The sequence below is a fragment of the Peromyscus eremicus genome, chromosome 9 (assembly GCF_949786415.1).
Source record: "Peromyscus eremicus chromosome 9, PerEre_H2_v1, whole genome shotgun sequence".
Lineage (NCBI taxonomy): Eukaryota > Metazoa > Chordata > Mammalia > Rodentia > Cricetidae > Peromyscus > Peromyscus eremicus.
Window position 1 is genome coordinate 78065593 of NC_081425.1, and position 21922 is coordinate 78087514.

General features: G+C 42.7%; 1 protein-coding gene across 2 annotated transcripts in view; it reads left to right on the plus strand.

The window, feature by feature from the left end:
* Positions 1-906: 906 nt before the first annotated feature.
* The window catches only part of Vcl (vinculin), a 103516-nt gene continuing 82500 nt past the window's right edge, over positions 907-21922 (plus strand). For both annotated transcript variants that reach the window (XM_059273838.1, XM_059273839.1), the window contains exon 1: positions 907-1174. In XM_059273838.1, coding sequence (XP_059129821.1) covers positions 1007-1174 — 168 coding nt within the window. In that variant the 5' untranslated portion in view covers positions 907-1006. The remainder of the gene's footprint in view (positions 1175-21922) is intronic.

Below are 21922 nucleotides of genomic sequence, written 5' to 3' on the forward strand. Positions count from 1 at the left end.
CTAGTGCTGGTATACAGGCTGCGCTATCACGTCTGATTTTATGTAGTGCTGGGACTCAAACCTAGGGCTTTGCATAGGCCGGGCAAACACTTTACCAACAGAACCAGATCTTAGTTGATCTGCAGGGAGGGACCACCACAGCCACTAAAACAGAACGAGGTAGACCTCTACTTCTCCAAAGTGAAGGATTACCAGGTAATTTCCATGAGATCTCTAGTTCTAAGAAAACGTTCTCATTTATTTTAGAAAATATATATACTTGCAAGCGAACGCGTACGCAGAGGTCTAGAAAGTGCCCCACACCAAAGGACTGTGACAGCCTGGGGGCCCTGGGAGTCCGCCGTGTCCATCAAGGGGTACCCCCGTTTCTTGGTGTATTTTTGGTGTCTGGATCTTCTACCTTCTCCTGAATTCCGGGGAGGAGACAGAAGAGGGTTTTGACTGCGTTCTCGTGAAGGGAAAGTTGAGTGTCCGGGCGGCGGGGAGACGTGAGGGTAGCGGGGTCCCCCCAGACTCCAGCACCGCCTGAGGTGAGGAGATCCCGCCCCGCTGAGGTGATCCTGCGGAGGGGCGGAGCTCCGCCACTCGGAGGCGGGAGGCGGCCCCGAGGGGCGGGGCCGGCCGGCGGCGGCCGCACGCTCCGCTCCCACCATGCCCTTATAAGGAGCGCCCCGCGAGAGGGTTCGGGAATCCGGTCGCAATCCCTGCGGCGCGGCCCCGATCCCAGGCCCCTCCCTTGGGAATGGGGGCGGGGCGGGACTTTGGCGGGGCGGCCCTGGAGGGCGGGGCTTCTCGAAGGAGGGCCAATCGGAGCCGCAGTCGGGGCCTGAGCGGCGTGGCCATTGGGCGCGGCGACGTGAGAGGGCGGGGCGCCCGTGGGGCTGGTTACGCCGAGGGAAGCCCGGACTCCAGTAGCCGCTCCGAGTCCGTCTCTCCCTGCCGGCTCCCGGCCCCGCCGATCCCAGTTTCCCGTCGCCCGCGGTTCGCCGCCCCGCTAGCCGCCGCGATGCCGGTGTTTCACACGCGCACGATCGAGAGCATCCTGGAGCCGGTGGCGCAGCAGATCTCGCACCTGGTGATCATGCACGAGGAAGGCGAGGTGGACGGCAAAGCCATTCCTGACCTCACCGCGCCCGTGGCCGCCGTGCAGGCGGCCGTCAGCAACCTCGTCCGGGTGAGCGCGGCCGGGCCTGGGACTGGAGCGCAGCCGGGAGACCTCCCCAGGGTCCCGGTCCGCCTAGTTGCTTGCATTCGTAGGCTGCCTTGCCTGTGGCTCTCTGCGCGGGGTGGGCTTTCCAGAGCTGGTGCTGTGGTTTCCGAATGCTCATTTCTCTAGGCTGTGACCTTGAGCAAGCCACCGAGCCTGTCGGGGCCTCAGTTTCCTCGTCTATAAAATGGGGGCAGTCATCAGAAATCCTGCCTTGGGGCTGTGTTGTGAAGAGTCAGCGAGCTTTTATTTGTAAAGTGCCTGGCGTGTGTGTGTGTGTGCCCGTAGTGGGTTCCCAAGAAGTGATAGTTGTTAGGTTGTCTGACGGTCCCTCCCCTGGGCAGGCTCACGTCCCTCGCGTTGACTACCTTGCTCTCAGCTCCTTTTTAGGCCTCTCCTATCCAGCCTGTGGGTGGGTTCTCCTACGGATTCCCTGCCTTTCCTTCAAAGGATTCTTATTTTACCCGGCCGCTCACCTTTCTAATACTTCTATCCCCCTGAGACTCACCTGCCCAGCCCTCCCCAGGACTCCTGCTCGCTGACATTTCCCCCCAACTACTTGGCTTTTCCTCCCGTCTCCGCCGCCGCCTCCTTCCCTCCGGGGCATATCGCTCACGCCTCCGGCACTCTAACACCTTTATACAGTAATTCATAACCAGGAGTCCTGCTTTTCTTCCTGCCGGACCCCATAGCCATTCATTTTACTCTTCCCGTGAAGCTTTCCACCCAGCTTTACCTGCTGTCAAACGGCTTCCTCCCACTGGGGGCCTTTCCAGTTTCGGGGGGCCTCCTCCTCCTCCTCTGTCCCTCCTTCTGGCAGGAAGCAAGATGGAGCTGCTGTGAGAGGCCTGTGGAATCTGGGATCGGCAGCCCCTGCCAGAGGGAAGGCTGGGGCGTCCTTTCTCAGTCTACACTATCCTGCCGGCCACGGGCCCTCCGCTGATCTTTGTAGCCCACAGTTGGTAACCACTGGGGTGCAGCCCACTTCTCATATGGGAAAAGAGATAGAGACACTAGTTCCTTAACTGTCCCCTGGCTCATGTCACACTTGCTCTAGGCTGGGTGTGACTCAGACCGCTGTTGCCCGTGGAGAACAACTCAGGAAAAGTTCATAGTGCTTCCGAGCTGAGCTGTGTCCGTGGTGTGTCGGGGCAGTTGATAGGTTACTGTCAGCCGGGTGGGGCTTGTGTTTTTATCTGATTACAGGACTTGAGTGCACTGAACACCTTCCTGAGCCTTCAGGGGCCTGGGACTGTGTCAGGCATTTCAGGAGACTGGTAGCTAGGAAGCTGGGGGAGGGGGCGGGGGAGGGCGGGGGCGGGGGGGGGGGCAAGGGCGAAGAGGAGGGATGGACCTCAGACCAAATTCCTGTTCTGTACAGATAAGTAAAAAAGTGTTGAGCAGGAGCATGTATCCATTCAGTTCTGTCTATCTCGTTCTTGTTCTCTTTGTAACTCATTTTAATCTCAGACTCAGAGTACATTCTTGTGTAGTGTGGTCTGACATGGCTGCATTCCAGGCCTCCGGTTTTTCAACAAATGGGAAACAATGTAAAGAGACAAGGTAATGGTGTCCCTCCATGTAGTACTTGAGGAAGCGGAATCTTAAAACCACATGTTGCACTTGGAACACAGCTAGTGTAGTCAAGGGCTTGATAGCTGGGTAGGCTATTTAGAGAAAAGTTATTTATGAGCTTCCATGCCATGAATTAATAAGCATTGAATGTGTGTTGTATAAAGAACATTGTAATAAATCAATGGCTCTCAGAGTGTGTGTGAGAATCACCAGTGGGGCTTTTTAGATGTAAAGATGTCCAGTTCCCATCCCAGACTTACTGAAAGCTCTTCAGGGGTAAGGTTTGTGTGTGTGTGTGTGTGTGTGTGTGTGTGTGTGTATATATACATATATATATATAATTATATATATATATAATTTTTTTAAAGCAGTTCCATAGGTAGTTATGATGGCCATAGTCATGAGACATAGAAGAGAAACAAGGGCAGATACAAGATGTAAAAAAGTTACATGTAGTTACATACTTCCCAACACGAAAGGTATTTGAAGTTCAATTAGAAAGTGGGAAGGATTGGGCTGATAAACAGTCCCAAACAAAGTTACTACCAGGTTCCAGTCACTAAGTAGATTGTCTTGATTGCAGGTTGGAAGGCAAGTTGGAGTGAAACTGGACTTGAAGTCAGTGCATGCATGGCATATGGGTAGTTTAGCAGAAGGTCCTATCCCACAAAATGTAGAAATTGAGGGGGAGGGGGAGGATGGTATATGAGGAAGAACATGTGGGTTCTGGGGAGGCCAGAGGACCCATCCATTGTTTTGAATTCTTTTTTTTTTTTTTTTTTTGGTTTTTCGAGACAGGGTTTCTCTGTGTAGCTTTGCGCCTTTCCTGGGACTCACTTGGTAGTCCAGGCTGGCCTCGAACTCACAGAGATCCGCCTGGCTCTGCCTCCCGAGTGCTGGGATTAAAGGCGTGCGCCACCACCGCCCGGCTGTTTTGAATTCTTAATGCCAACTATTTTTCTTTTCTTTTTTTTTTGGTTTTTTGGGACGGGGTTTCTCTGTGTAGCCCTGGCTGTCCTGGAACTCACAGAGATCCACCTGCCTCTGCCTCCTGAGTGCTGGGGTTAAAGGTGTGCGCCACCATCTCCAAGCCCAATTGTTTTTTCTTAAATGTGTGGATCCTGTACATATCTCAGGTTGCTAACTCCTGTCTGGAAAACACAGTCTAAGTGGGAACATTTTGTTTTTTTCTGCTCCCCAGTTCCAGCCCTCAGCGTTGACACACAGATAGCCCAGTAAATAGAGGGTTAAAAGAAGAGGAACTGTGTGAAGAGATGAATTAGGAGGCTCCTAGGGCTTGAAGAAATTAAGGCCCAGGCTTTCGAATGCTGCTCCAGAAATGGAAAAGGATTTAACTTTAAAAGTAGTAGAAAAATAATGATAACTGGATCATAGAACTGTGAGCTTGCAAAACCCATGCTGTTTCTATAAAATAATGAAACTAAGTTTTGATCAAACGATTCAAAATCCATATGATCAGAGTGTCTCTCAGAAATTACTTTGGGAGGTTATGTCCTTATTCAAATGTTTCTCTTTGGAAATTTCAGATTATTTACATATGTGTGCCACATTAGTCTTTTGGTCAATAAAATGTATATTGAGTGAAATGGGCATTCCTCGAGCTACTTGGCATATCTTCCGTGGTCTAAGACAGAGCTTCTTAAGCTTTTCCTATTCTTGATTCTTTTTGGCCTGAGAAATTTTTATTCAACCTCAGGTAAATAGATACATCAAATAGGCATATAAAATAAACATTTGCTAATAAGATCATAAGTTTATTTTAAAACATTTCTTTGGTATAAATAGAATTTTATCATAAATTAGAGATGCAAGTAAATTTGCCTAGTAATGAGATAGTTATGCTTATTTATTTACATGTAAAAATTGAATCTTGGCTGAATACTCAATACTTCAGCAATACAGAGCATCTTCAGTGTTTTTCAGAGTTGATGCGTATTGTGATTTTATAATCAGCAGTTCTGAGAACGCTGCTTCTCATAAATAGTAGTACAAAGTGGCAGAACTATGTATAAGGGCCATTTTGGAAATTGTTGGAAATCCTCTCTTAGTTCCAAGCCAAAATTCCATGTAATGATTTTCTTTTTTTATGCAACTTGTTAGCAACTTAGACGGCATTTTAAAAAACCAAACATCTGAATATACTATAATTTAAAGGCATACTAATTTGATACATACTTGGGAATGGTGGTAAGAAAATATTAGAAGTCTTTGCTTTCTGTAATTAAGCCATTATACTTCTAGAAGTGTAAAAAACCTTTTGTGTACAGTAAAAACACTGCAGTTCACAGCTAATGGTAGTTCCGAATCTGAGTGGAGGTGTTTCAGGTAAGGCCACAGTGCAAAATGTGCATATTGTATGTTCAGAACCAAAACTATGATGAAGTTGCTCCATGCAGCATGGTCAGTCATGACCAGAATAATTCCAATTTATTACATGTCTGATTTGAATGAACTTTTGGTTATTGTGGGTTGAGGGACTTTTTACTGGTGCCACATTGCTTTTGGGGGAGCAGGACTCATTTGGATTTGGAGTTCCTGTATCTTTTTTTTTTTTTTTTTTTTTTTTTTGTACAAGGTTTTACAATGTAGTCTGGCTGGCCTGGAACTCACAGAGCTCTGCCTGCCTCTCCCTCCCCAATATCAACTGGAATTAAAGATGTGTGCCACCATGCCCAGGTCTGGTAGTCTGAAGCATAGTAGTTTGGTCACTGTGTATTTAGCAACTGAGTTGGTTTTATTTTTGATTTTTCGAGACAGGGTCTTTCTGTGTAGCTCTAGCTGTCCTGGAACTTACTCTGTAGGCCTGGCTGGCCTCGAACTTAGAGATCCGCCCATCTCTGCCTCCCTGATCGATAGGATTAAAGGAGTGCACTTCCACTGCCCCGCTACAGTGTAGTTTTAATACCTGTTCACAGGTCTCTCTCTCTTTTAAAAATGATTTATTTATTTTTATTTTATGTGCATATATGTGTGAGGGAGTTAAATTCCCTGGAACTGGAGTTGCTGACAGTTTTGAGCTGCCATGTGGGTGCTGGGACTCGAATTTGGGTCCTCTAGAAAAGCAGCCAGTGCTCTTAATTCCTGAGCCATCTCTCCAGCCCCTGAGTTGTTATTTTTATTCCAAACTTAAGGAGGAGGTTGGCTGGAAATTTTAAAAAGATGTTTTTCTTTGACTATTTTGTGTGTGTATGTGTGTGTGTATGCATGTTTCATGTGTGTGGTTACACTGTGTGGGTATATGTGGCTTTGCATTTGGAAATCCAAGATTGATGTTGGGAATCATCCTCAATTGTTCTTGCACCTTATTCATTGAAACAGGGTCTTTCGAACCCAGAGCCCACTGATATGGCTAGTTTCTAGCCAGCATGCTTCTCGGAGGAGTACCTGTCTCTTGCTCTCCAATGCTGAAGTTACAGGCAGGCTGCCACACCCACCTATCATTTATATGGGTTCTGTGGTGAATTACTGATCTCTCACTTGTGCAGCAAGTGCTTTAACTGTGGAGTTATTTATCTCCCATGGTCCACCTAAAAAAAATCGATTGATTGATTGATTGAGACAAGGATTCACTGTGGAGCTCTAGATGACTTTGAGCTTCTGTGTATCCCTGGTTGGACTTGAACTTGTGATCTTCTGCCTTTGCCTTCCAGCTGTTGTGATTCTGATATACACTACCATACCTGGCTATGTCTTCTTTTCTGCCCAGGATCCTAAATAAGACCATGTTTTTGAACAGTATTATTGAGATACCATTCCCATACTATACAGTTCACCTATTTAAGTTATACAATTAATTGCTTTTTGTAATATTGTTGTACAACTGTTGCTACAATCTAATTTTAGAATGATTTATTTAAGATTTTTATTAGCATATGTTACACATAATTATGGGTTTTCGTTATATTTCCTATGTGTGTATATTTGATCATATTCATATTTCCCATATAACCATTTCTTGTCCCCCACATTCCCATTTGTCCTCTTTTAGAACAATTTGGACTACTCAGAAAGAAACCACACCCCATTTGCAGGACTCTCTCCTTTATATTTTTACCTCCATGACCCCTTTGCTCTCCCAGCTTCTGCATTTACTTTTTCTGGACAGTTCATGTAAATGGAATCATACAGCATGTGGCTTTTATGTCCGGCTCCCTTTCACTTTGCATAGTTCTTTTCAAGGTGCATCCATAGTGTGGTATGTCTCAGAACTTTCTTCTTCTTCTTTTTTTTTTTGGTTGTTAAATAATAGTCCATTGTATGGAAGCCATTTCAAACACAAAAAGCAAATTGAGTGCATTAGTGAAGCAAAGGAGAGGAGGTAGAGAAGGGGAGGGTGGGGATCGGGACTGAAAAGGAAGGACAGGTTCTAAGAAGGATGGGATAAACAGTGTGGAAAAGTCAGAAGCCCAGGCTGCCCGTCTTACAGCACCGTGTATAAATTCTTCTTTCTCTTCTCTCACAGAAGTGGCTTACGGCGAGCTGTCCATCTTTGATGTGACCATTACAGTCACGTCAGTTTTATTAATGGGGCTTCTGATACTTCGTCTCCCTTTGCTTCTGTGGTCATGTGCTGTAACTGTTCCTCAGACTCATGAAATATTTATTTTGGGAGTTTTTTGTGGCCTTGACTTTTATGTGCCTTACTCATATATCATAAGTTCCTGGGAGCAGTCCTGGGATAAATAGTAGCATTGTCTTCACTTTAAGCTGATAGATGGGAAAGTCTGCTTTGTTCTTTAAAAAAGAAATCAGTAATTAATTTTGTCCCTTGCTGTTATCTGTATTAACCTCTGAACTTAGTTTCGTCTTAGTTTCTTTTGGTTGGTATTAGATTTATCTCAGTTCAGGGAGTAACAACATCTGAGTGACAGGCCTGTGGGTGAGCCCTTTCTTAATATGTTTTTGTATATTTCCTAATTTTAAAAAATGAAACAGAACAGTTAATAAAGTAAATAAGGATGTTTGTATAACCATTTATACTTCATGAAATACTTTGTGTTTTTTCTTTTGTGTGTATGTGTGTGTGTGTGTGTGTGTGTGTGTGTGTGTGTGCGCGCGTGTGCACCAGCCTAAGCCTGCTTGCATATGTGTCGTGCTCTTTCCTGTGTGTGCATGTGTGGAGAGGCCAGAGGTTGAGGTTGGCATGCCTTTCTCAACTGCTTTTCCACCTTATTTCTTGAGACAGAGTCTCTCACTGACCTGCACCTTACAGGTTCAGCTAGGCTGGCTCGCTGTTGAGCCCAGCACATGTACCTGTCTTCACTCTCTAGTGCTGGGGTTACAGATGGACCCATGAGTGCACAGCTTTGTCGGTGGATGGCGGGGATCTGAGACCAGTTCGTCATGCTTACGCAGACAGCACTTTACCCACTGATCCATCTCTGTAGTGCCTGTGAAAGACCCTCGTGTTGGTGATCCTGTAACGGTCCTGTGGGTAGATGTTGTGAGGTCCTTGTTTTATAGAAACAGGAACTGACGTTTAGAGAAATCAAGTAGCTTCCCTACACCTAGTAGCCTGGACCCAGGCCCTTGCTCTCTTACTCCAGATCCTTTGGATTTTTTTTTTTTTTAAAGATTTATTTATTTATTATCTATACACAATGTTCTGCTTGCTTGCACGTACCTGAACACCAGAAGAGGGCACCAGGTCTCATTACAGATGGTTGTGAGCCACCATGTGGTTGCTGGGAATTGAATTCATGACCTCTGGAAGAGCAGCCAGTGCTCTTAACCTCTGAGCCATCTCTCCAGCTCCGATCCTTTGGATTTATCACTCCACTGTTGCTTAAATGCTTAGATCAGAGTTGTTAAGTATCAGTGGGGAAGTTCCACCTAGAACCAGAAGCAACAAGAATGCTGTTAGTCACAAGTTTCCATTTGTCCTGGGCCTGGACACAGTGTCTGTGGAGTCTGGCTCTGGCGTGGCCTTCATGACGGGTTTGTATAGACAGTGATGGGATGTGGGGTGCTGTGTATAGCCACGCCCCAGTCTCACAGCCTGTCTCTCACTTCCCTTTCTTCCCTCCCCTTTCTTTCTCAAGAAACCAAGAACAGGTGCAGGTCAGCCTTGAAAAAAGTCATATATCTGATTGCTTAGCTTGGGGCCTATTAGAACTAGGTAGTATTTGAAATAAATTTGTATATTCTTTGGAAGATCATGAAGTTTCATTTGGAAAAACTTTGTCCCAGATCAAAAGAGACTTAAGAATGGGACAGATGTGAACTTTATTCTAATAGCATTAACACTCATGTATCTGAGAGAACAGAAGATTTCTGGAAATTGTGTATATTTCTGCAACTATCTTGTAATTTTAATGGAACCCCATCTTAAATGTTTGTTTATATCTGTCTACAAAGTAGGAAGTTAGTTGTTATGTAAATAGCATTGATATAATTCTAAATAGACACAGCAAGCTTTGCCTTGGCCCTCTCCACCCCCATTATTAATGAAGAAAGGGTGGCCATAAACCCTACCTTTATAGAGATAGGGTTCACTTGGGTATTAATACAACACATTTTGTCTGTTTGCTTAAAAATAAAGCAGCCTAGGGCCCATAGAGATGGCTCAATGGTTAAGAGCACTTGTTGCACTCAGAAAGGACTTGGGTTTGGTTCACATGGTGGCTGTCAGTCATTCATAACTCCAGTTCCAGGAATCTGACCTCCATGAGTACCAGGCACACATGTACCACACATGCATACATGTAGTTGAAAACTCATACATATAAAATAAGTCTAAAAATAAATAAAAATAAAGCAGCCTGTTTATTTTATGTATTTGTTTACATTTGTTTACCATTGATCATTTATACATGTATAAATGTGTGTGTGTGTACGTATACATATACATGCATATACACATACATACGTATACTGAGAGGGCAATCATTTAAAAGCTCAGGGCCAGCAGGATGGCTTAGCAAGTAAAGGTGCTTGTTGCCAAAGCTGACAAGTTTGATCCCTGGAACCTACATGGTGGAAGGAGAGAACTGATTCCTACAAGCTATGTTTTTGACTGCCATATTCACTCCCCACCTCAACTGTCAGATAAATAAAAAATGAAGTACACACGTTAAAAAAATACAAGTCTTTTGCCAGGTTCCTGGTGATGTGCTGCACCTTTAGGGAAGGGCAGATGGAATATCCACGTTATCTATGTACTGCAGTATAGTGGATCATGTGTGTGCTCTGGTGTGATACTCATCTTCGGTGGTTGTCTTCCCCAGAAGCTTTTAGGGAGGGCTGTGTTTGTTCTGGTCATAGACTTACAGTACAAATCTTTAAAATTTAAATGAATCTGCATAGCATTCATTTTAATGTGTACAACGTTAGGAATCAATGTACAGTTGATACTTTTGGTCCCTAGCTTTCAAACATCTGGTATAGCCAGATTTGAAGCGTCACAAATTTATAATGGCTCTGGCTAACACAGGTCAAATATGCACGTAGGGAGGAGTGGATGGCAGACTGCCCATTGTGTGAGATAACAAAAGTGTTCAGGCTATTTTGAGTTGTGGTTTCTCTGTTTAGGAGTCATCTCAACTATGCAGGCCACTTACTAAATTCATAGCTCAAGACTCTGCCTCCTATCTGGAAGAGGCAGGGGATTTTGCATTCTCTTTTTGGGAGTGCCTTTAAAAAATTTAACGATTTAGACCAGGTGTTCCTCTATTATTTGGAGCCCCACTGGTTATAGTGCAGCCTCATGCTATGAGTCATGGATTCCGCGTTAAAGAGCTGTATTTCCTTGAACCATATGGCAAGACAAAGGTTTCGAGTTGATCGGCTGCTGCTTTGCTTTCTGGCCGATTCAAGTCCAACCTTTTCATTAAACCTTATGTTGTCATAGGTCTCTCTGTGTGTGTGTATAGTAAACACACTTTATCTCAACTCATGATTCAGTATTGTGTATTTCAAGATCTCAACAAGCCTGTCATCATACAGGACAAATGAAAGCTTTTAAAGAGAAGTCCTTCCTTTAATATACCAATTTCTCTCGGCATTTCAGGAGCTAAAACCAGCATTTGGGTGCTACCAAAAGAAGTAGCAGTCTTTAAGTGCGACTTATCAGAGAGAAGCTGATCTTGTGTTTTTAGAATGAAGCTCTGTGTTCAGTCAGGTAATGGTTCCTCTCGGGTAAATCTAACCCTTTTCTAACCTTAAGCCTTCTTGTAGGTGTTATGGGTAGGACTAGAAGAAAACACATTTCTCCTTGGGTGTTGTGCCCCCCCTTCCCCCCTCGCCTTTTTTAAACATTGTTTTTGTTTTGTGGTTTGAGCTTCCTTGCACTGGCTCTGTAGTCCAGGCTGGCCTTGAACTCAAGATCTCATCTCTTTTCCTGTTTCAGTCTCTTATAGCTTGGGCTAGTCTCATGATGACCTTCAACTGATAACCCTCCTGAGTTCTGGGAGCACAGTCATAAGCCAGGACACTTAGCTAAAACTTTCCTTGTTTCAGTAGAATATTGGAGACAATATTTTACTATGTAACACAGGCTGTCCCCTAACTCAAAATCCTCATGGCTCTGCCACCCTGAATACTAGAATCATAGGAATGCACCACCATTCCTGGTTCACAAATTATATTTTCACTATGGAAAATTTAGCCCATCTATACATTTCTCCATGTTTCTTACTGTTTTTCAGGCTTTCTGAACTTGTTTTTTTTTTTTTTTTTTTAAAGACAGGGTTTCCTCTGTGTAATAGTCTAGACCAGGCTGGCCTTGAACTCACAGAGATCCACCTGCCTTTGCGTCCAGAGTGCTGGGATTAAAGGCGTTGTGGCCCCACCGCCCAGCTTTGGTTGTTTTCCACTCACTCTTGGTTACCTTTTCTCTATCCCAGATCATCTGTGTTATTCTAAATATGGGTAATGTATGATATATGCTTGTACCCTATTTTTATAATTTTTTACCATTAACTTAAAAGTGTAAAAGAAAACAAGAACTGCCTCTACTGCACCGTCCTGCTAATAAATTTGTAGTGAAAGCTGGCTGTAGTGATGTACACCTTTAATTCTAGCACATGCGAGGCAAAGGCAGGCCTGGTCTACACAGAAGGTTCCAAATCAGCCATAGCTACATAGTGAGACTATGTCTTAAAAATAAAAAATCAAAAAAAAAAAAAATCCAAAGAAACGAGTGGAGACCCAATCACTTAGAACACCCTTGAGACTTTATCTTCCAAATGCTGTATAGGAAGTTATGCTATAGTTACCTATCTGCTCTTCCAGTAAGTGTACAATTAAATAACTTCAGAATTAGCAGCTGGATCTTAAGAGACCTTCTGTATTGACATTCTTTTCAAGACATGCTGCCAAAGACTCATTGATGACATTTGTTTAAACGTGTGCATTACATGCAGAGATGATATATAGATGGTAGGGTACTGAGTGCAAGGAGACCTTGACAGACATAGGAAATGAAAAGTGCATTGGCTTCTTTCCCTTGGTAAAACTGTAAATTTTGACCTTCGGATGCTGGGCCATCAGTCCTGGATGATTGATTTATTGAAGTTTTTCTTCCCTTGCTTCCCCACTTCCCTTGAGTGTATCTCCCTTTAGATTGTGGTTTCTTGAGGACAAGGACTTAGTAGTCCCTCCTTAAGTGTGGTGTTCTTTGGTATTTGGTATTTCTGGAGTTGTGTTGGGTTATTTCATGATGAGGATAGCTTTCGGTCTCTTGTTTCTATTGGAAGGCTTGATAGTTCTCTTGTCCTGTCCTCAAATGTCAGTGCCATTCTATTCCAAATGCCTGTGTGACCACAAAGAGAAAAGAACTAATAAATGATGTTATATTATATTGGATACAGATTTTGAACTTTTGATTCCAAAAAATTTGTTGTTACTTCTATGAGAAGTAAGGCTTCCCTTGGGTTGGTGTGAGTGTGGGCTGCGTATGTGTGTGCAGAGTCAGAGCTGAAAATGAGAACTAACAGTGTTTAGAGACTCACTGGGGTGCAGAGAATAGAGTCATTGGCCCTTAGAGAACTTCCCACTGATAAAATTTCCAGTTGAGTGACTTTCAAGAGGAAAGCTGAATTTGCTGCAGTTCTTGGCACAGCTGGCCACCATCCAGGTTAAAGCCATTCCTTCTTTGGAACTAAGCATAAATTATTCCCACAAGTAAGCTTTCTGTGAGGCAAGAAAAATGACATGCCTGTTAGAGTTGGAAGTTGATGAGCCTCTATTATCTACCTTCCCAATGTTTTTAGCCTTCTTTCTGTCTCCACCCTAGAATACTCATTGTTTGCCAGGTGGAAAATATGTTTTTATTTATACAGTTAAAATAAAGGGTAAGGGGAAGCTGGGTGTGGTGGTGCATATCTTTCATTCCATTCTCTGGAGGCAGAGACCGAAGGATCTCTAAGATCAAGGCCAGCCTGGTCTACATGGAGAGTTCCAGGCTATCCAGTGCTACGTAAGACTTGGTCTCAATAAAATAAAGATGTAAAAGTGGGCTAATCGATTGTACAAAAAAAAAAAATCTATACCAACACCACTTAAACTTCCATTATATAATTCTTCCCAAATATTAACATTACATTATTTACTAAACTGTAGCGGTTACATTATTGGGTATTGTGAGCAATGCTAGGATATTTAAGATATGTACATCATTGCATGCACTGCAGCCATCCAATTCATGTTGAGTAAATTCCAGGCACAATCCTAGTGTGCATATGGAGATAATCCTGCCTTGGCCCACCATAGGTTTATAGAGAATATGTAAGTATAAATAAAAAAAAAAAAAGACATGGATTTGGATTTCTCTATGAATTTTGATCCTTTCAAATGAACAGAATAGCCAGCCTTGGTAGAATACATCTATAGAGTACAAGTTAACAAACAGCAAACACCCCAATCAGACTTTAGATATAGATCTGAGGTAAATCAGTGTAGAATCATAGTAATGATCTTGGGGGAAGAAGGATAGCAGAGTCTAGTGGGTAAGACTTAAACACCTTGGGGTTAAAACCCACCATTGGGGCTGGAGAGACGGCTCAGTGGCTGTCTTCTGCTCTTGCCAAGGACCGTTATTTGGTTCCCAGCACCCATGTCGACAGCTCAAAACCCTGTGACTCCAGCTCTAGGGACCTGCCACTGTCCTCTGGACTCCACTGACATTCATCCCCCGCCCCCAAATGTACACATAATGAAAAGTAAAATGAGCCTTAATCCCCCTGACAAAACCCCACCATTGGCTAGTTGATGCTAGGTGCCGTTGAGGAAATTATTTAGTTCCTAGTTTACATGATCCTCTTTTGTAAAATAAAGGTAGAGATAATCTGTTCCTCACAGTATTGTATTATATGAGTTCATAAAAATGTTTAGAACTATTATTGACACATTGTTAAGAGCGCAGTATGTATTAGATTTTATCACTAATATTCTTTCGCATGATTTTAAGGCACATTTTAAATGTTAATCTAGTGAAAAGACTGATTTTTTAAAAAATGCCTGAGCATAGCTCTAGCTTTTATTCAACAAGGCAAAATGCCAATGAAAGCTTTCAGTAGAATTCCATATGTTGTGGAATATACAGTTTTACCAACTGTGGGGAAAATATCACAGCTTTAGGTAGCTGAACCTTTGATTTCCAGTTTCTCTATTTCTTTTTCTTTTTTTTCTTTTTGGAGGCAGGTAGATGGGGTTTAGACCCAGGGCTTTATACCTGCTAAGCAAATGCTATACCACTGAACTATACCCATTATACTAACCATCTGTTCCCCCCCCCCCCCTTTCCCCTCTCCTTCCCTCTCTTTTTGAGATAAGGTTTTGCTATGTTGCCTAGGCTGGTCTCAAATTCCTAACTTCAAATAATCCTTTTAGTCTCTCAAGTAGCTGAAATTATAAGAATGGGCCTGGCAGCCAGGCGGTGGTGGCGCACGCCTTTAATGCCAGCACTCGGGAGGCAGAGCCAGGCGGATCTCTGTGAGTTCGAGGCCAGCCTGGGCTACCAAGTGAGTTCCAGGAAAGGCGCAAAGCTACACAGAGAAACCCTGTCTCGAAAAACCAAAAAAAAAAAAAAAAAAGAATGGGCCTGGCTTAAAATTTTAATTGCTGTCTTTTGATTGGCAATAATAGCAAGGAAAAAGTGTCCCATTCCACTCCCAATTTAAGGCAGGAGTTTAGGATTTGAGCTGTTAGCCTAAGTACTCCTTGTCCTATCTTTCTTCCTTCTTTTCTCCTTCCCTTCTCTCCCTCTCACTCATTTAAAAATGATTTATTTAATTATGCTTGTGTGTGTGTATGTGTGTGTGTGTGGTTGCACTTGAGTGCTGGTGCTCTGGAGCTGGTTGTGTGCTACTAGATGTTGAGTACTAGGAATCCAAGTTGGGTCCTCTACAAGAACAATATGTGTTCTCAACCTCTGAGCCATCTGTCCAGCCCCTTTCTTACATTCTTTTTAAGACAGGGTTTTCTAAACCGGGCGGTGGTGGCGCACACCTTTAATTTCAGCACTTGGGAGGCAGAGGCAGAGGCAGAGGCAGGCAGATCTCTGTGAGTTCGAGGCCAGCCTGGTCTACAGAGGGAGATCCAGGACAGGCACCAAAACTACACGGAGAAACCCTGTCTTGAAAAAAACCAAGAAAAACAAAAAACAACCCCCCCCCCAAAAAAAAAACAAAAAAAAACCAACCAGGGTCTTCTGTGGCCCAAGCCAATTTTAAGCATATCATGTAGTCTAGGATGGCTTTGTACTCTTCCTGCTTGTGTGTCTCAAGTACTAGGATTACAGGTAGGTGCCACCATATTCTGGGTCATCTTATTTTCTAAATAAATAAATAACTGTGGCTGGAGAAGTAGCTTAGCAGTTAAGAGCATTTCTTGCTTTTCTAGAGGACGCATGTTTAGTCCCCAGAACCGACATTAGGCAGCTCACAAGTACCCGTGACTCCAGCTCTAGGAGAACCAATGGCCCTTCTGGCCTCTGTGGGTGCCTGCACACACGGTATACATCCACACAGATGCATATGCATAAGGAACAATAAATAAATTTTAGTAACAAACCACAACTGAAGGGGTAGCCAGGCCCCCCAGTGAAATAATAAGATGGAATCAGCCTCCAGATAGAGCTCAATCTGCGTTTATGAAAAGCAGAATTCATCAGTGTCTGGCACAGGCACTGGTGAACACCTACTGTGCTGCATACTATACTATACTATACTATACTACACTACACTACACTATACTACACTATACTACACTACACTACACTATACTACACTATACTATACTACACTACACTATACTATACTACATTACACTACACTAAACTGTACTATACTACACTACACTACACTACACTATACTATACTATACTACATTACACTACACTATACTATACTACACTACACTACACTACACTACACTACACTATACTATACTATAGCTTTGTAGTTCTTGTTCTTTGAAAAGAGGATAGACCAGGCGGTGGTGGCGCACGCCTTTAATGCCAGCACTCGGGAGGCAGAGGCAGGCGGATCTCTGTGAGTTCGAGGCCAGCCTTGGCTACCAAGTGAGTTTCAGGAAAGGCGCAAAGCTACACAGAGAAACCCTGTCTCGAAAAACCAAAAAAAAAAAAAAAAAAAAAAAAGAAAAGAGGATAGAATTTCCTTCAGAGTCCCTCTCAACTTTAAGAGTAACAGGCTTCTAATGTGATTCAGGAGACAGCAGCTACCAGTTTAGAAGTTACATACATCATTTCTAGTCTTTTAATGGTTTTCTAGACTTAAAAGAAACTTCCAAGTCTTCTAAAAAATGATTTATTTATATTATTTTATGTGGGCTAGAGAGATGGCTCAGCCATTAAAGGCCAGACTCACAACCAAAAATACTTTATGTGTATGAGTGTTTTGCCTTTATAGATGTTTGTACACCACACATGTGCCTGGTGCCTATGAAGGCCAGAAGAGGGTGTTGGGTCACGTGGAACAGTAGTTACAGATGGTTGTGAGCTGCCCTGTGGCTTCTGGGAAGCAAACCTTTGAGACCTCTGCAGAGCAGTTAGGTGCTCCAGTTTTGATACTTTTTCCTTAATCATACTTTAATACTAAAACTGATGCTTTTTTAATCAAAAGCATCTCAGAGTACAGAAACTTCCAGAATGTAATACTATAGTTGAAAATACAAGGTACTTTTAAAACGTGAAGTGTCCGGATAATATTTTGTTTTGAGAGTGTAGAAATTTGTGGTTCTCCCCACCGCCTGCCTCTGTGTGTGTGTGTGCATGTGTTTGTGTTCTTGTGGTAGCCAATGGTTGGTGTGAGGTGACTTCTTCAGTGACTCCCCACTTTAACCTTTGGAGACATGATCTTTCAGGGAACCTGGAGCTTCATGATTTAGTTAAGATGGCTTGACAGCAGCCTCCAGGGGTCCTCCTCTGTTTACAGGGGTGTGCGGCCACACCCAGCTTTTTTATGTGGGTGCTGGGATCCAAGTTCAGCTTTTCATGCTTCTGTGGCAACTACTTTACTAAGCCTCCTGAGCCATCTCTTTAACCCCATTTTTTTGGTTCTTAGAGTATTTTTGTTGTGGTGGTGGTAAAATATGCTTAATACTTTACCATTTTTACGTATACAGTTTTGTGATATTAAGTGCATTCACATTGTTATACAACCATTACCATAACATGCCTTTCCCATGAAACCACATCTCTCCTTCCCAGCTACTGGTACATACCATTACTTTTTGTCTTAGTGAATTTGATTACTTTTGGTGCCTTTGGAATCATGCAATATTGCGTCTTTAAATTTTTTGCCATGCTGTGGATTGAATCCAGGGCTTTATTATGCATTCTTTTTGTTTGTTTTTCTGTCCTATAACTCACTCTGTAGAGCAGGCTGGCCTTGAACTCAGAGATCCACCTGCCTGTGCCTCCTGAGTGCTGGGATTAAAAGCATGCGCCACCACCGCCGGGTTTTATGTGCATTCTAGGCAAGCACTCTACCAAACGTATATGTATATAGTTCGGTACTAACTATGGTTTCAAGCATCCACCAAAGGTTTCAGAACAGATCTCTCCTGGAAGAAGAGGGAGTACTGTATTCTGTAACTGTTAAAAAGAGAAAATGGGCCAGTTAGATGGCTCAGTGAGTAAGTAGATTGCCAAGCAAGGCTGACAGCCTGAGTTCAATCATCAGAGCCCATGTAAACATGGGAGAAGAGAGCCAGTTCCACAAAGTTGTCCTCCAGCCACTGCATGCACACACAGGCAGGTGCACACTCTCAAGTAATAGTAAAACAGCAACAATAGTAAATAGTTTTGAAAGGAAAGGGAGTTCTGTAGTACTGATAAGTATTCTACAAAATGTGATGATAGAAATATTGGACTAAGACACGTGACAAGTCACGATTTGTATAAAAGGGAATGTAGATCTGATTGAACATGTATCTAAATTCTTCAAAAGATCTCCTAAGACACTGTTTCCTGTGTTCTTGGCTTCCTCTGAGGATGGCAAGAACCGAGTAGTTGGAACTCAGAGTGAGAAGAGCCATTTTAACCCTAATCCTTTTACCTTTTAAGTTTTAAAGTAAGTGGCTGTTTTCATACTCATAAATCAGTTTTTCTTTCCTTTTTTGTGACTAGTGTGTATGACAAGGAAGTTCCTTCCCTAGCAGGCCTGATCTCCTTTAGTAGTCTCGTTGCTGACCCTTCCCTACTCCTAACTACACGTTTATACCCTTAGCTCTATAGTCACTCTCAAGAGTCTCCCATTTTCTCAGGCAAAGCCCCTCCCAATTCAAAAACAGCCTCTAAAGGAAAACAAACTTCCTTGCTTATCTTCCCACCACATTCTGGAAAAACAGCCTTTGGCCTACTTTTGATTCCATGTGTACTCTCCAGCATTAGATAGAGGCTCGTCCTAGCCCAAGTCCATCAGAACCTTATACCCACCAGGGACAGAGTCCAGGTTTCTTAAGGCATTAAAATGATGATGAAATAGCAGCGTTATTTTTTTAATAGCCATAAGACATACACAACCCAAAATCAAGAGAGGAACATGGACAAATTATTCAAATCCTGTTAGCTGTGGTTCCCTTACCTGTAAAAACCACATAGTGTTTTACTAGGACAAATAAGTTAATAATTCTTAAAATTCATTTGTTAGCTAGGCACATACAAGTTCAAGGCCAACCAGGGCTAAACAGTGAATTGAGTAGAGCCTAGACTCTATGGGAATATCTTGTCTCAAAAACAGGAGGAGCTAACGTATTTGTTTTACAGATTCCAAGTGTGTGTGCCTGTGTGTTTAGTTTTTCTGAGGCTCACTATGTAATCAAGGACTCTATGGCCTCAAACTCCTGATCCTCCTACCTCTGCCTCCCAAGTGCTAGAATCATAGTCATTCACTACTACATCTCCCCTCCATGGCCAGCGGGCATCAGAACCCCTGGAACTAGAATTACAGATGGTTGTTGAGAGCCAAACCAGGGTCCTCTATAATAGCAGCAAGTGCTCTTTACCTCTGAGCCATCTCTCCAGCCCAATTTGTTTCTGAAATGGAGAATAATATGAATCCAAAGGTAATAAAAAGACTGCCTCTTAAATTTGCTCCCTTTTTCTTTCTGAACTCTTCTCTCTGCTTAGCTGATCACCAATTCATCTCCCATGCCATTACCAGTATCACCTTAGCAAGCCTTGGATCTCAGCTCGAAATCCCACCATTGTCTAATCTCCAGTTCTAGGTATGTTATGATTCTAGGAAGTAGGCCAGTAATAGATTTGCACACACATAAAATGATGCATCAGTATCATTCTTTGCTATATTGTCTGAAATAGCAAAGATAAAAAATGATTGAGAATTATTCCATTGAGGTCAAAATCAATGAATTATGTCACTGTCACAAGGGACTCCAGAAGTTCTCATCTGAAGTTTGAATTTTCTGAGGTTTCAGTTCCCCGTGGCAGAAGTGGGCACAGTGGTGCATGCTTGTAAATCTAGCACTCATGACGTATAGGTTTCAGTTCCAGGCCAGCCTGAGCTACCTAGCAAGTCTCTATCTAAAAAGAACAAAAGCAAAAACCTATGGTCAACCAAAGTGAACCAGCAGTTATATATTATCACACAGAGGGTGAGTATATAGTTCAATATAAGATATTCAGAGTAAGAAGAGAAATCATACTCATACAACTTGTATTACAGTATATCTTATAATGGCTCTACTTTCTTATTATCATCGATTGCTGTATCTGACTCATTACATTTATCATGAGCTCGAAGGATGAGTCTACAAATTAAGAGCTACTTGACTATGAAGTTGATAGTGTTTTTTAATCACGGCACTGTGTATTCTAAACTCAAATCTGTGCTGGTAAGATGCTAAGCAAAAAGTAATAGGGTAGTATGTTTAGGCTAATCCATTTTATGTTATGTTGTATGTGAAGAGTCTATATAAAATGTGGGAGGACTGAGTAGTAGGATTTCAAGGTGAAAATTTTTTCTGGAGCTGGTGTGGCGGTCAGTAGGTAAAGGCGCTACCAAACCTGACAACCTGAGTTTCATTCCCCCGAGTCCCTCATGGTGGAAGGAGAGAACTGACTCCCAGAAGTTATCCTCTGACTGTGCATGTGTTCACACATACATACAAAATAAATAAATGTAATACAAATTAATTTTTTTCAACCCAGGTGTGGTGGCTCATGCCTAGAATCTCAATACCAGGTACATGGAAACAGGAGGAGTTTGAATCCAGCCTGAACTACAGAATGAGACTGTCTCAAAAAACAGAGCAATTTTCTCTCTTAACGTTATTCATATTTTATGCTCACAGTGATCACATGTCATTGTGAAGTCAGAAAGATAGTCCGGTATTTTCCCCACCCTTTTGCTTCTAGCACTCCCACAGCCTGGCCCACTTCCTCTCCTTAGGATGGGGCCAGCACACATGCCGCTCCATGCAGTTCTTCAACCACTCTGTTGAAATTAATCTTTGCATGTTTCCGTAAGACTTGGCTCTGGTTCATATCAAACTATCTTACAAGTTAGAATTACACCGTTCATGTGTTTCCACCCACCCCTCTTCTGGCCCCTAACCCAGCATCCAGCTTTGAGTTCTAGAAGACATCTAGTATTCCGAATTGAGTGGGATATTAATACTTTAATTCAGCTGGTTGCATTTTCAGCACTTCACTGTTCTTTTTCTCTCCTCTCTCTTTTTTTCTGTTCTCCCCATCAGAGCAAGAACATACATATAAAAATTCCAAGTCATTCCAGCAGAGTGATTTAATAATACTGAGGGCAATGATGTATCATTGTATACATGATAAATGCTATTTCCTAATCGGTGATGTCTCCTATGTGAAGAAGCTGTGAGTCAATACACATCATCTCTAAAATGTCTGTTGCATCTCCAGACCACCATTTTGGCGTTACACTGTACTTGACGCGTTCAGAAGACTGGGTTGTTTTTCAGCGACCATCCAAAGGCAGATTCCTCTGTCTCCTGAGTCATGCTCCTCCAGGAAGGAGAAAAAAATATCTCTTTCCTCATATTTCTTGCCTTGAAATGGACCCTTTAAACTCGTGCTTAGCAATGAAATAAACTTCATTTTTTCCTCTTTTTCAATGACATTTGGCCGATCTTCCTGGTTTTGTTTTTATTTTTTTTCTTTTCTATCCTCAAAGCCTATATTAGGCTAATTGGCTCTTTACCTCTCTCTCTACTCATTGTTGCCAAGTAAATCTTTCTTAAGTGTAATACTAATCTCAACATCTTCCTGCTGAGAAATCTGCTAAACTTCCTCCATCGTGTCTTCTAACGTAATATAAAATAATTTTTTTTAAGTTTCTTCGTTTTTTTAAATGTATATGAGTGTTTTGCCTGATGAAGTGTACCACATGCATGTCTGGTACCCAGGGACGTCAGAAGAGGGTGTCAGATCCCCTGGAACTGGAGTTAGAGACTGTTATGAGCCACGGTGTGGGTGCTGGGAATTAACCGCAGAACAAGGGCTCTTAACCTCTTAGCCATCTTCCCACCCCTACATTTCTTTTTTCTAACTGTTGAGAACTATCATACTGTAATCCCTTTCTTAACTTATTTCTCAATTGAAAATGGGGTTCAATGAACTAACCTCCGTCAAATTTCTATTGTCTAGGAGCTGAGACTAATATT